At 35.2% G+C, this 15,949-nt stretch overlaps 1 protein-coding gene across 1 annotated transcript in view; it reads left to right on the forward strand.

Moving 5' to 3' along the window:
- The window catches only part of LNX2 (ligand of numb-protein X 2), a 94,957-nt gene that overhangs the window by 33,620 nt on the left and 45,388 nt on the right, over positions 1-15,949 (forward strand). Inside the window, 3 exon segments of the mRNA XM_078147066.1 lie at positions 10,049-10,229; positions 12,813-13,028; positions 13,031-13,295. Coding sequence (XP_078003192.1) covers positions 12,896-13,028; positions 13,031-13,295 — 398 coding nt within the window. The 5' untranslated portion in view covers positions 10,049-10,229; positions 12,813-12,895.

The following is a 15,949-nucleotide window of genomic DNA, read 5'->3' on the forward strand; positions in this document are numbered from 1 at the left end:
AAAGGACAGCAGGGAATGGAATATAATATTCCAGAGGGCAAAGGAGATAGGATTACAACCAAGAATCACCTACCCAGCAAAACTGAGTATAATCCTTCAGGGGAAAAAATGGTCATTCAGTGAAATAGAGGACTTTCAAGCATTCTTGATGAAAGGACCAGAGCTGAATAGAAAATTTGACTTTCAAATACAGACTCAAGTGGAACATGAAGAGGTAAACAGGAAAGAGAAATCATAAGAGACTTATTAAGTTGAACTGTTTACGTTCCTGCTTGGAAAGATGATATTTATAACTCATGAGACCTTTGTCAGTATTAGGGTAGGGGAAAAAAATGTAATTGTATGTATGTATAGATAGATAGATAGAGGGCACAGGGTGAGTTGAAGATTAAGGGGTCATATCTGGAGAATAAAATTAAGGGATGAGAGAGGATTATAGTAAGAGAAGAAGAAAGGGAGAGATAGAATGGGATAAATTATTTCCCATGAAACAGACAAGAAGAGGCTCTTATAGTGGAGGGGAAGGTCAGAGGGAATGAGTGAATCTTATTCTTGTAGGATTTGGCTTAAGGAGGGAATAACATACATATTCAGTTGGGTATGGAAATCTGTTTTACCCTAAAGGAAAATAGTGGGGGAAGGGGACAAGAGAGCAGGGGTATGATAGAGAGAGGGCAGATTGGGAAAGGGGTAATCAGAAGCAAATACTTCTGAGGAGGGACAGGGTCAAAAGAAAGGATGAAGCGGGGGCAGGATAGGATTAAGGGAAATAGTTTTTCACAACATGGCTACTATGGAAGTGTTTTGCATAACTGCACATGTATAACCTATATTGAGTTGCTTGCCTTTTCAGTGATGGTGGGTGGGGAGGGAGGAAGGGAGAAAATTTGGAACCCAAAGTTTTAAAAACACATGTTTTAAAAAAATGTTTTCACATGCAACTGGGAAATAAGAAATACAGGAAATGGGGTACAGAAGTCTATCCTGCCCTACAGGAAAATAGGAGGGGAAGGGGATAAGAGAAGGGGAGAGAGGTAGAAGAGAGGACAGACTAGGGGAAGAGGTGTTCAGAGATCATGCCATCTTGGGATGGGGGGAGGGGCAAGATGGGGTGAAAATTTGAAACTCAAAATCTTGTGGAAGTAAATGTTGAAAACTAAAAATAAATTATATTTTAAAAAAAGTTATAGGAAGTCTAGAAGAGGGGAGAATTCAGGAGGAAAGAAAATGACTTCACTTTTGGATATGTTGAGCTTAAGATGTCTATGGGAAATCCATTTCAAGATGTCCAATAACAAATGTTAAATATGAAGAATTCAGAGAAATGTAGGGAAACTTAAATGAAATATTGAAGAATTAATAAGCAGAACCAAGAAAATAATATGCACAGTGACTACAACAATGTTAGTGAAAAGAACATAAAAAACTAAGCTGAATGCTGACACATAGTAGGCATTTAATAAGGCCTCCCTCTGTCTGTCATAGTTCCAGGAACAGTTGCTTGTGACAACTGAGTGCTTTGGCTATGAACACTTTAACTCCAAGTTCTGTGCCAGACCATATAAACGACTATAAACTAGGTAATGGAGTTGGTAATGCATCGTTCCATCAAAAGTGCTATCCAAAGAAAGTTCCTAGTTCTGTTTTGGTACAGTATGAAGTGACAGAACCATTTATTAATACCATAGAAGACATAATCCTTGTATGTGTAATGATACTTATAGTAGAGACTCATATCTCAAACCTTATTCTTCATTACCTGTTTCTTTCGGGATGGTTTTCTGAGAGAAGACTTTGCTTATCTCTCAGGGATTGCAGAAATTTTGGCAGCAAGCAAAAAAAGAGGTCAGTCTAGTGGAGTAGAAAAGGCAATGGACAGTTCTTTGATGTTTTTATTAAAAGGCATGATTTTTCTAATGCATGTGGACTTCAATAGGCTTAAGAAATATGGTATGATTGAGCGTATTTTCATTAATGTGATTTTCCATAATGCTCTGTACATGAGAGGTGACTAAAAACATTTTATTTTCACACTATATTTTTATGATGGCAAGTTTTCCCATTCTGTTTCTTGTATGTGGGTTAATGCTAGTTTGCATATTTGAAGTAAAAACAATTGTATATGACATAAAAGAGAGTGTTCTATAGAAATTAGGTTCAGATTTATGTTAAACTTAAGTTAAATTTGAAACTGGGTATTAGTAATAGAAATTATATATTACCATAATTAATATACAGTTATATGAAGACTACAGGTAGGTTGGGTTCTTAGTGTCCTAGACCATGAAGACATCTGAAGTTGTTTTTATCTTTGGCACATAATTTCTGTTTTAGAGAGGTCTGAGAGGTCATGAAGATCAAGAGAAAATGTCTAGTCCTCCATCTTTATGGTCCTATGAGCCAGAAGTTGGAGTCCTCAATTTTTAAGAGTGTATAAGAGTCCTAAGACTAAAAACTTTGAGGGGGCAGCTAGGTGGCACAGTGAATAGAGCACCGGCCCTGGATTCAGGAGGACCTGCGTTCAAATCCGGCCTCAGACACATAACATTTACTAGCTGTGTGACCTTGGGCAAGTCACTTAATCCCATTGCCTATCCCCCCAAAAATAATAATTTAAAAAAAAATAAAAAGACTAAAAACTTTGAGAACCTTTGATTGAAAGCACCTCATTCTCAATTGGGGATCTCTTCTCAATCTGGACTTAATTCTCTTCTATCACAGTCTTTTAACTCAGAATCATTCAAACCACTTAAATAAAAACCATATACATAAACAGCCATATAAACATTACAGAGATACCTATAAAAAGAGTTTTGAAGCTTATCTAGGAATTAATTAATATAGCTGTTTTGTTAAGTCCAAAAGTATGATTTAGTGAATTGTAACCTTCCAGCTAGCCTGAGAAGAATTTATTTTTTAAAGATAAAAATATTTTGATATTCTGTCAGAATTTAAATTCTAAAAAAAGACAAAAACATTTGTTCAAAGGCAGTAAGAATACTGATGTCCTAGTATGTGCATACATATACATATATATATTTCATTTTTAATGTTTTGATGTGTTTTTTTTTGTCACAACACCCACCTCCCTAGAATCCTCCCTTATAAAAGAAAACAGTTGAGCGTCAGCAACCAAAACAGAAGCTGCACCTGACAACATATGATTGTTGATCATTTGCATTTTTTGGGAAAAGTGTTCTTTTTAAAATAGATTTTATTGATATTTTTGTTTATTATAAATCACCTAGATTTCCCCCTGTGTCTTTCCCTTTCTCTATTCCCATCTCTTAAAACAAATAATTTTTAGAAAAAAATAAAAAGAAGAGAAAGTTAGAACTGATCAACTAATATTATCAACAAAATTTGGCATTATTTCAGTGTTCCACACCTATGAATTCCCTCTTCTTATCCCTACCCACCAGTCTTTGTAAAGGAGCAGAAGGCAATGTCTTCTCCTATCTCTTCTTTGGGTACAAGCTTGTCCTTTAAAATTTCACAACATTTGTTTTCATTTCTTTTGTAGTTATTGATTGTTCTTTCCATTTACATAGGTGAGTCATTGTGAATATTTTTTCCTGCCTCCACTTACTTCACTTTGCATCATTTCCCCATTTTACAGATGAAACAATTAAGGCACTCAGGTGCTGCAGTGGATAGAGTGCTGGAGTTGTCAGGAAGATCTGAATACAAATGTGACCTCAGACATTCGTAACTGTGCAATCCAGGACAAACTGCTTAACCTCTGAAGCAGCTGGGCTTGGAGTCAGGGAGACCTAAGTTGAAATCTGACATTGAGCCAGTTACTTAACTCCTGAGGATAATGACAGTACCTACCTCCCAGGATTGTTTTGACAATTTAATGAGATAATATTTATTAAGAGCTTTTAGCACAGTGCCTGGCACATAGTAGGTGCTATACAATGCTAGCTGTTATTATTATTATTAAAATGAGGTCAGTGTTGTTTAAGTGCTGGCTATCATTTCTTGTGAGTCTTTCCGTGCTTTTCTGCATTCATCATATTCATTTCTCATAGCACAGCAATATTCCATTTATTCACGTGCTACAATTTAGATATTCTCCCCCACATGGCAATTTTATGTAGTTTTCATTTCTTTGCTACCACAAAAAGTGCTACTACAAATATTTTGATGTATATGGAGTCTTTTTGTTATTCTTGATTCTGCTCATTTCATTCTTCATTATTTCATGCAAGTCTTTTCCATGTTTTTCTAAAATCAACTTGCTCATCTTTTCTTATAGCATAGTAGTATTCCATCATAATCATATACCACAACCTGTTTAGCCATTCCCTATTGATGGACATCCCCTCAATTTCCAGTTCTTTGTCACCACAAAGAGCTTCTATAAATATTTTAGAGTGTAGATTCTTTTCCTTTTTCCCTGATCACTTTGGGAAACAGACTTAATAGTAGTATTGAGAGTTTTGATAAATATAGCTTTGTAGTATAGTTTAATGCCTCTAATGGCACTAAGTCTCCTTCCTACCTACCTTTATAAAACTATATGCCTTGATGTTCTTGACCTTTTATCCCTCCAGATGAGTCTTGTTTTTTTCTCTTTCCCTTTGGCAATTGATGAATATAGTACTAAATTTGTAGAGTAATTTTTATAATAATATTATTTTTATGATAATGGCACAACGCAGCCAAGAGCATTTAGTGTTTTGCCAATTTTTCAGGTCTTCATAAATTTCCATAAAAATTGTAGTTACATTTCCTGTGATATTGTTGTAGGCTAATGATATATTTTGTTATTGTACATGGAATGTTCTCTCCTGTCTCCCCTATATTTTGTTAGTAATAAAACAAAAGCTGGTAATTTTTGGTATTCTGCCACTTTATTGAAGTTACTTATTGACCCGATTTTTGTGTTTATTCTCAGGTTCTCTATAGTGTAAACATGATGTTGTCTGCAAAAAGAAATAATTTTGTCACTGCCTTTACAGCTGCTTATTCCCTCAATTTTTTTTTGCTTTGTTATAGCTAAAATTTTTAGCACAGTGCCAAATGCCTTTAAATATAATGTAGTTTCTCTGTTTGTCTCTGTTGACTATTCTGCTGTGGCCTTGGTACTTGTTTGTTTTTATTCAGTTAGACGTAATAAGTTCTCTTCTTACCTCTTCATTTAAACTCCTTATGAAATCTGCATGTAACTTGTATGTAGCAAATTTATGAGTTTTGCTCTCTAATGTATTCTATAATACCTTTCTTCATTGTATGGATGAGATCACCCTATTCACATTCAGATCTATATATATTTACAAACAAATGTATGTTTCCATTCCTGTTATAGGGTTCTATTTGTAGATTTTGCAGAATTATTATCTTCTGGATATTTCTCCTGGTATTCTAAAGCTATAATATTTATTTATTGTGTTAGAAGCTTTTATTTATTTGCCCATTTCCTCAGTTTCACTAATTTTTCCCTCTATGTGGATTTCTTCCATTCCCCCTTCCACTTTTGCTCATTTGATTGTTTTTCTTTTAGTTTATTTTACTTAAATTTACTTGAAATGAGGGTCTACTAGGTTTCTGCACATCTCACTCATCTAGATTGCTTACCCTGCATTTCCATCATTCTCTGCTACTACCCCTACAGAAACTTCATCTTATAAGAGTTTGATGAAGTCGTTTTAAATTTTAGCTAGTGGATGTACCCATATAAAAGGACAGCTCTGACTGATACTCTTCCAGATTTTTGGCTGGGAAAGAAAAAAGAGCAGCAGAAATATAGGCAGAACATGAAATTGAGAAGGTAAAAAACGATGTAGAAAGGGGAGGAATAAAGGCTGCTATAAAAAACAGTATCTTTAGCTTTGACATATATCAGACACAGTACATCCATATGGATGAATTCAACTTTTAGTGTAATTCAGAAAGGAAATTCCACAGCGATAGTGTATAAGCCAACGTGTAGAGGTCCTCGTGAAATTTCATTAGTCCCCAACTCATGAATGTCTGTGTCTGTACCACAATGGGCGTTGGACAGCAGTTCTGATAAGAGATTTAAACCGACTTTGAAGCTCACCACCTTCAGTTCACCAATACTACCTTCACACTGTTACAGAGAAAGCACGAACATTTATTTCTCAAGGTGAGTTCTGAAATGACTGGAATTAGTCTTCCTGAGGACAACCCTTATTAACGCTTAAAATCATCAGATTGTGGGATAAGGCTTCACTTTTTTGCAAATAGTTCCCCATTACTCAGCAAGCTTATTATTTCCAGTACAAAAATTTTCCACTTCTTTCTCTAAAACTTCCTACATAGTATTCTTCCTTCCTAGAAACACCCATTGAAGGTAACCTCACCTTGCTCTAATCACTTTTGCATTTCCTAAAAGTTAGGTCTTCTTTTCCATTGTGTTAGCTGTGGGCTTATTTGTGAGTGGTGGTGGTAGTTGTTGATGTGGTGGTCCTCTTATTATTTTTAATTTGTTATTATGGCTTATTTCTGTCCTTAGATTTTATAAAAACATGGATTGAATATGCTGTTTCTTTTCTGTGTCCCCAGAAGCCTAAATAAATGATGCTGTTGACTTATGCAGGTTATCTTTATCATCTATATTACCTTTTCAGCCCATATCCAATGTGAAGCTAAGGTTATACTCTATTACAATAGGACCCTGGACTTTTTTTTCTGCCTTTCAGATGTATTTAAGACAGATTTTCACCTAATCCCATCTCAGGTCTCACTCTATATTCTGTCACTAATAACAAAAGAATTGCTATCTTAGCCCTGTGCTTGCCTTCCCAAAAGATGTACATTATCAACTATAGCCAGGACACCACATGATATACATCAGTTTCTACATCTGTATTGAATAATGGATTAGAAATTGCTATGTAATCCCTTTTGGGTCAAGTATGTGTAAATCCTTTTAAAATGTACAAAAAAAAATCTGTTTGACCATCGGAAATTGGAATCTGCCACAAAATAAGGTTCAGTTTAATACAATGTTAGAGAAATCCGAATGCTCCAGAGAACTAACCCACACTTGTTTAAGCTAGTTGTCAGTATGCCTGATGAAATGTGATTTTGAAAAATTCTTTTCAGTGGTTAATAGTTTGTGCTTAATCAGTAATTATCTTTAGATGCATATGTTGTAATTTGCTCGTGTAATTTTTCTTTTAACATTGGCCCATGGTGAAATAGAGGTAGCTTGGGGGTGGGAATGATGTATTTTCAATTAGTACTTTTTAAAAATTTAAAAGTAGGAACATATTATTTTTCCTTCTCAAAAGATTTTGTAATAAAATGAAAATACTTAGAGAACTAAAAGTTATTTAGAGATTTAGAAAATAGCTAAAATATAATAGTCTGAAGATAAATGCTTTCTTAGTCATCATGTGGGAGGCAGGAGTTGCTGTATATTTTCTTGAGGGAAAATTTTTTTCAAATAAAAGCTGCCATGTTCCAAGACTAATAAAGAATACGTAAATTTTCTTTGTTAGTTGAATAGGAAGCAAGGTGCTGTATAAATTTTGTATTCAGACACCTAGGTTTAGGAGTTGCTTTATAACATAGACAAAGGATTATTCTTTCCCTAGTCATTCCTTTTTCCAATCTCTTATAACTACTGTTGACATTTTTAAAAGTTATGTGTGCTTGAGAAAAAAATAAAAAAATAAAAATCGAGTAGTAAACTACAGGAATAACTGTTTGCTTTACTCTAATGTCAACACTGTAGTACCTATATGCTATTTTTACTTGTATTTCATTGAATTAAAATCATCTGGAATCATAGCTCTCCCCAAATCTACAGTTTCTTTGCCTAACTTTTTCAAGGTTAATTAGGTTAATTTGTTATTTAGGAGTCTTATTGCAGGGGAAAGGGATGGGGGGGGAAGAATGACAACTCTAGCAAATACACCTGTGGTCCAAAAAAATAATTCTTCCTCCTGATCAGAAGATAGATGTTTGAAGTACTAATCTTGTACTAGCAATATAATTCATGATGCTTCATAAATTATTCTCTACCCAGGATTTCTTTCTAGGCCTAGGTAGAAACTATTTTTTTTAGTGGTCTGTGTTATGTTAACCTTTACAACCTCATAATTAGCTTTTCTAACAATACTAGGGCTAAAAATTTCCCAGATCTATACAGTAATGACTTACCCATCACCACATTGGTGGGCTTGTTTGTAGAAAACATCTCTCTTCCCTCTGAAGTTTAGACATTCTGTGCTGTATCTTCAGTATCCAGAGTAGGAAGGAAGAACTTTTTTTTTAACATTTTTTAAAATTCTGAACTTAAGAAATAAAACAACATAGTAGAATAGAAAAAACATTGCAAAGGAAACTGCAACTCTTATGTATGACTTGTTTTTCCTTTTAAATATATAATAAAGTTGTAAGAAATTTTTTTTCTCTTCTACCCCTCCATGACTACCATTAGACACACACACACACACACACACACACACACACACACAAAATGTAAATCCATACTATATGTACTTTTGTTTATCACTTCTTTTTCTGGATGCAGATAGCGTCTTCCTTCATAGGTCTTTTGTAATTAATCTGGCTATTTGTAATAGTCAAAATGACTTGGTTGCTCAAAGTTCTTAAAACAACAGTATTGCTATTACTACATAGAATATTCTCTTGGTTCTGCTCTTTAGTTCATTATTTCATGCAAATCTTTCCATGTTTTTCTAAAATCATCAAGCTCAACATTTCTTATAGCACAGTAATACTCCATCATGATCATATACCGCAACTTATTTAGACATTCCCCAGTTGACAGGCATCCCTGTAATTTCCAGTTCTTTGCCATGACAAAGACAACTGCCATAAATATTTTAGGACATATAGATTCTTTTCCTTTTTTTCCCTAATCATCTTGGGAAACAGATCTAATAATGGTATTGCTGGGTCAAAGGGTATAGGCAGTTTTATAACTCTTTGGACATATTTCCAAATTGCTCTCCAAAATGGTTGTATTAGATCACAGTTCTACCAACAGTGTCCCAGTTTTTCCGCATTGCCTCCAACATTTGTCACTTTTCCCTTCTATTATTTTGACCAATTTGATAGGCATAAAATGATACCTCAAGGTTGTTTTAATTTGCTTTTCTCTAATCAACAATAGTTTAGAGAATTTTTTCATATGACTATAAATTGTTTTGATTTCTTCATCAGAAAACTGTTCATATCCTTTGACCATTTATCATTTGGGGAATGATTCGTTCTTGTAGATTTGACAAAGTTATTTATGCATTTGAGATATGAGACTTTTATCTGAGAAACTGTCTTTAAATTTCCCCCTCAATTTTCTACTTTCCTTCTGGTCTTGGCTATGTTGGTTTTCATTTGTTAAAAAAAATTTAATTTGACATAATCAAATTTGTCTATTTTATACCTCACAATGCTCTCTGTTTCTTGTTTATTCATAAATTGTTTGCCTGTCCATAAGTCTGATAAGTAATATGTTTCACGTTCTTCAGATTTTCTTGTAATAACTCCCTTTATATCTAGGTCATGTATCCATTTTGACAGAAGAACCATTTTTGAAAGTATTAGGACAAGCCTCACTACTTATTCAGTCTAGGAAATATAGAGTAAATCATGCTAGAGTGAGAGGCATAAACAAAAGTTTCCCCTTAAGTTCAGAGTCAGTAAGACTGTCTACAATTTTGTACCAAATGTACTTTAATCTAATTTAAGCAGGAAATATTTTGTGTGGTATAAAGTTTGGCCCCTGAGGACAGCTACCTGATTACTGTGACAGGCTAGCCTTTGTTTCATCTCTTGGCACCTTCAGGCTCCATGATCCTGCCAGGGAAATTGCAGAGCAGATGCCAATCTTTATTGGTATAAGGAGCTTCCTTTTTGAGAGTTTCTTATATTAGTGAAATCATAGGTCTGGTACCAAAAAAAGAATGTTTGGGCAGTGCCCTGTTTATAAATACACCCTATTTATCATATGTAATTTGCACATATGAGTATAGGAAATGCCTGACATTTACCTTAAAACCTACCTCAAATGCAATTTGAATATTCTGGCCATTTATTCACACAGTGTCAGACTTGGAAGAGACTTCAGAAATCATCTAGGCCAACTCATATCCAGACAGGAATCCTCTACAATGCCCTTGACAAGAATTTGCGCCAGCATCTACTTGACTTCAAGAAATGAAAAAGCCATTACTTTCCAAGGGAACTCATTCTACCTTTGAACAACTTTAAATGTTGTAAGGAAGGTAAATTAAGCTAAGATAAATTAAGCTTTCCTGCAGTTTAAATTCATTTCCTAGTTCTGCCCATTGTGACCAAGCAAAATAAGTCTTATCCATTTTTTGTATCACAGACTGTCCGTACTATTTTAACAGGCATTTTTTAGGGCCAGCTTTGTTCAGGGCACTAGATTGGGGCCAGAGATTTCAAAGTTCTTTCAGGGTAAAGACATCATTTTTTTGTCTTTGCCCAGTGCCTTGTGCATAGTAGATTCTTAATACATAAATACATATTGAGTTTAATTAAACGTTTAATTAGAACATGCCCTTGTCTTCAAAGAACTTACTATTATAGAGATAAGACTCAGTCACAGATAATTATGATATATGATATTATATGGTAAGTATAATAGAGAGGGGCAAATAAAATGTTCTCAGGTTTGAGCAAGAATATAGTTGCTAACAGAGGATTCACAGAAAGTCCTCATTTATGTATAATCCTTTAAAATTTGCAAAGTACTCTCCTCACAACAGCCTGTGAGATAAGTAGTGTAATTGTTGTCGCTTGCATTTTGTAGATAGAGTTAAAAAAAAAAACTTGCCCATCACGACACACTAAGTATCTGAGACAGGATTTAAACCCATATTTCCTGACTCCCAAGCCTTCTTTAGGTTAGACTTTTAAAAAAGTGGCCTTGGAGTTGGGACTTATAGGATTAGTCATAATTCAACAAATATAGAGGGAGAGGAAAGGCATTCCACATACAGAAAATAACAGGATCAAATGTGTGCAAGGTACTTGGGGATACAAAGACAGAGAAGATACAGGCCCTGGTGAAGTGCCATTACAAATTAGAGTTGAGATCACTTTCACAGGCTGAGTTGGAAAGGGGATTGGGGAAGATGGAACCATACCAGACCACTGTCCTTGATAGTAGGTTTCTGAACTCTGTGTGGGGGGGGGGGTCAGGAGGACTGGTAGGACAAATGATAGATAATATGTCATGTTACAGTAGCCAGTAAGCATTTATTAAACACCTGCTATGCACTAGAAACTATGCTTGTTGCTGGGGACATAAATGCAAAGAGAGAGACAGACAGACAGTCTCTGCCCTCAAAGAGCATACAGTCTAATAGGGAAAGACAAAACTGAAAAGCATAGGGCACAGGGAGAGAGGTATCTAAAGGAGGGAAAGGGGATGATGAAATAGAGAAGCAGTTAGAGATGCCCCATAGTTGTGCAGCCAGGTGAGAAATAAAAACATGTCTGTGAGCTGAGTTCTCTCCTTACATGGAGAGTGATGGACCTACCCCTCCAATCAGAAAGGCAGAGGGTAGTGATGAGATAGAGTCCTAAGGCAGATGAGATCTTATTAGGATGATGAGCTTCCTGGAGCAATGGGAGAGAGGTCCCAAAGTAGTACAACTAAGTGACAAATGAGAAGTCTGAGCTCATCTCCCTCTCCTTAAATGGAGATTTGGAGTTCATGGTCCTACTCTCCAATCAGAAGGGCTGAGGGTAGTGATAAAGTGGAGTAAATCTAGTGTTACACCAGATAAATGAGTTGTTTTTGTAATTGCTGTTAAGTAGTGGAGTGTTTGAGGGAGAATGGGGTTTCAGATAGTAAAACCAAATGCTTTGTATCTACCATATTTCACCACGTAATCATTGCCATCACATAATTGTCACCCCCAGTTGTTTTTGTTTTGTTTTGTTTTGTTTTTTTCATTCCAAAAATTGGTTTATAACCTTACATTGTGCAGTTATCACATGGTATAATTCTGTTCATCATGTGGCTTGAAAGGTAAACCGAGCAACAATATATTCACCAGTGGCGTATGGATACACATTTATTTCTTGAGCACTGCAAGCTTCAAGCCTAGAATTCTCAGTGCAGGTGCGTTGTCAGTATACTTCCAGAAGCCTACTTGCCTGGTTTGTTTAGAGTGCTGCAGTACTAACAGTATTGTTACTCAACCCAGTGAAGAGCTGTGGGGGCAAGAGAAGCAGGCAGGCAGGTGAAGCTGCCATGAGTTAGGTCACGTGATATTCTGCTACAAGTGCCTGAGGAATTTTTACAGGAGAAAGATTTCTATCCATTGGATCGGAAAAGACTCCATTTTAAGCTGTTTAAGACTTGCATCTTCCCACACTAGCTAAACTGTACAGTTCTTCTGCCAGCAACACAGTTTAGTAATACATTATTTTTGAGTAATACTGGCACAATGTAAAAAAAAAAAGTTTCACATAATGGTTGCACCCCAGTTTTTTGCAAAAAATTTAGCATAAAATCTGTGACAATTACGTAGTGAAATATAGTAATGTGGTATAATATCCTTGCTTTTAATCACAAGTCTTGTCAAGGAAAACTGGGCAATGAAATATCCATTTTCAATGGTAGTTTAAAAGAAGTGAAATATATGTTGCCCTCTGTCAGCCTTTTTTCTTTAAGAAAATTAAACTGCATTTACTGTTCTGGTTGTTTCTTTCTTGAACAAGAGTTTAGTGATGTTAATTTGTTGCATTGCTTATTATAATCAATTAATAAACAAGCATTTTTAGCACTTCTATAGTAATTAATGAGCCTTTTTCCTTTTGTTTTTGTATAGAAAAACGGACCATTGAAAGAAAACGAAACCTTAAATACAAGCCTGACTTATGAAAAAACAAAGATTGTACCATTTGGTTTAGAATGGGTACTACCAGTGATGAAATTGTTTCTATGGAACAGAACTCTTCCTTAAATCCTTTGTGTTTTGAATGTGGTCAACAACATTGGACCAGAGAAAATCATTTGTACAATTATCAGAATGAAGTGGATGATGACTGGTCTGCCATATTTGCCTTCAGCCCCTGTTACAGCCATTAGATACCCCTTGTGGACACACATTCTGCTACAAGTGCCTAAGGAACTTTTTACAAGAGAAAGATTTTTGTCCATTGGATCGGAAAAGGCTCCATTTTAAGCTGTGTAAGAAATCCAGTATTCTGGTTCATAAGCTCTTAGACAAACTACTAGTTCTGTGTCCCTTTTCTTCAGTATGCCAAGAAGTCATGCAGCGTTGTGACCTAGAGGGACATCTTAAAAACAGGTGAGTAGTATATTAAGGAAATCAGTTATGTTTTGCTTATTAGATATAATTTTAGTAGACATTTACAGAGGCCTATAATTTAATTCATGTTATTTACAATATGTATTCTTTTAGCCCATTAAGAAATTTCATCTTCAGTCATTTATCATTTGTTAGATTTCTAAAAATTTTAGTTATTTTAACTTTCACTTTTTGTATTTTTTAATGGAAGAATGAAAGTGTTATTATACTCAGATACCATGTTATCCTGTCTTATGTTGAAATGTCCCCTTTCTATGTCCTCGTGATGTGGTGGAATGAACACTTATCTTGTATGTAGTCAGAAGGCTTGGGTTCACAGAACCTCTTATGTTTACTAGCTAGGTTTCTCTGGGCAATTTCTTAATCTACTTGAGCCTCAGTTTCTTCATCTCTACAGATGGAGCAAATCATAGTTATACTGCTTATTTCATGTGATTGTGGTGAGAAAGCTACATTGTAAATCTTGAAGTGCTATAGAAAATATGAGCTGTTATTTGTTTGCTTTGGGGGGTTCTGGACTACTGATTTATTTAGTATTTGGAATGCCCAGCATGGAAGCTCATTCCTCTGATGCATACCAACAACTGCTCTGTAATTTTGGGTACTGAGAGGTGTCTTAACCATGCTCACACAGCTGTTGTATATCAGAGAAAGGCCTGCCCCCAGGTATTCTTGAGGCCTAGGCTAGCTCTCTGTTTAGTAAATTGTGCTGCATTATGTTGGATGTGGAAAATATTTTTATACCATAGCAATACATACTTTATAAATATAATAAACCCAATTAAAGCATGGATTATCATGTTCTAGATTCAAATGAGTAGTAGAGCTGAAAGGGACGTGTCCTGCTACCCCCACGTAACCCCCTTCTTCAGTCCAGTGTAAAGATTTTGTTTGTATTTTGTTTTGGTTTTTTTGGTGAGGTAATTAGGGTTAAGTGATTTGCCCAGAGTCACACAGCTAGTGAGTATCATGTGTTCGAGGTTGGATTTGAACTCAGGTCTTGCCGACTCCAAGGCCAGTGCTCTATCCACTGTGCCACCTAGCTGCCTGTAGTGTGAAGTTTTTAATAAATAAAATTGAACTTAAGATTCAGTTATATACCTAAAAGTAATATGTGAAAGTTAGATATGAAAAAATTGAAACTAATGAATATAGAAATACTGAGAGATTCTGTGTTGCACAAAACATATTTTAGTAGCCACTTGTAAAATTCTGCCAAGAAACTAGTAATTTCTTTCCAAAATAATTTAATATTTGACAGGCAGAGTGGCATAGTGGACAGAGAGATGGTCCTAATGTCAGAAAGACCTACTTTCAAGTGGTTAGTCTGGCACATAATACTGTGAGACCTTAGACAAGTCACTTAAACTCTGGACCTACCCCAGGCATCTCGTAGCTGAGGTTCTAAGTTGCCAAAACGATGCTAATGATCTGAGTGGAATTTCCTCACCAGGAGCTACATGAATGAAATCAATAAAAATTTAACATTTAAGACCTTAGTAGCTATAAAAGCAATTTGTTTAACAGTATGTTTAAAGTATCCTAGCTTTGGACAAAATTGTCATAGCCTTTTGTGATCTATTTAGAATACATTAGTACATTAATATGTAAATCTTACATTGTGCTTCTAAAAGTATTTAGAAAAGATATAGCTAGAACTCTGCTTTATTCAAATGAATAAATACTAGTTTTTATTCATTTGAATAAAGAACAGTTCTGCCTGTATCTTGTTCTTTCAGTAGGAAAGAACAGCTGCACAAAATTTTTGTATTTGGGGTCAAATGAGAATGGTGAGGAAAGAGTAGACTTAAGAGACAGTTAATAAAACTATATAACTATACATGGGACAACGAGGTGGCTCAGCGCTGGACCTGAAGTCAGAAAGACTTATCTTCTTGAGTTGAAATCTGGCCTCGGGTATTTTCTACCTCTGTGAGCCTGGGCAGGTCACTGAACCCTATTTGTCTCAGTTTTCTCATCTGTAAAATGAACTGAAGTAGGAAATGGCAAACCACTGCAGTATCTTTGCCGAGAAAACCCCAAATAGAGTCGTGAAGAATCAGATACGACTGAAACAACTGAACAACAACAATAAATCCTGCTCTAAGGAAACTAACAGATTGCTCTGACCTTATACTGATTTTGTATATAAATATTTAACCTGCATCTCTTATACACATTTTTCTGATTCACCTTCCTTCTTAAGGAGGCTGATAGAAGAAGACCTTGGACAAAACCTTTACCTTAAGGCAGCAGTTCTTAAAGTGTGGTCCATGGACCCCTGGAAGTCCATGACACCTTTCAGGGGATCCACAAGGTCAAAACTTTTCATAATAATAATTTATACATTATGCACATTATTTGCTTTTCCAACTTTATATAACCATGAGGCCAGATTTTCTTCCTATGCTTTAACCAAAACAACCTCACAACAGATTAAATGCAGAAGCAGATATGAGAATCCAGCTGTCTTCTATTAAGGCAGACATTAAAGAGATTTGCAAAAATATGTAAAACAGTGCTATTCTTTTCACTAAATTATTTTTGTTTTGGAAGATGTTATTTTTCATTGAAATGTTATGTTTACATGTAATAGTCTTATTTTTGTTTTAAAATAAATATTTTTAAATGTA

This window comes from Phascolarctos cinereus, unplaced genomic scaffold (assembly GCF_003287225.1).
Source record: "Phascolarctos cinereus isolate Bilbo 61053 unplaced genomic scaffold, phaCin_HiC Scaffold_726;HRSCAF=1367, whole genome shotgun sequence".
NCBI classification, from domain to species: Eukaryota; Metazoa; Chordata; class Mammalia; order Diprotodontia; family Phascolarctidae; genus Phascolarctos; species Phascolarctos cinereus.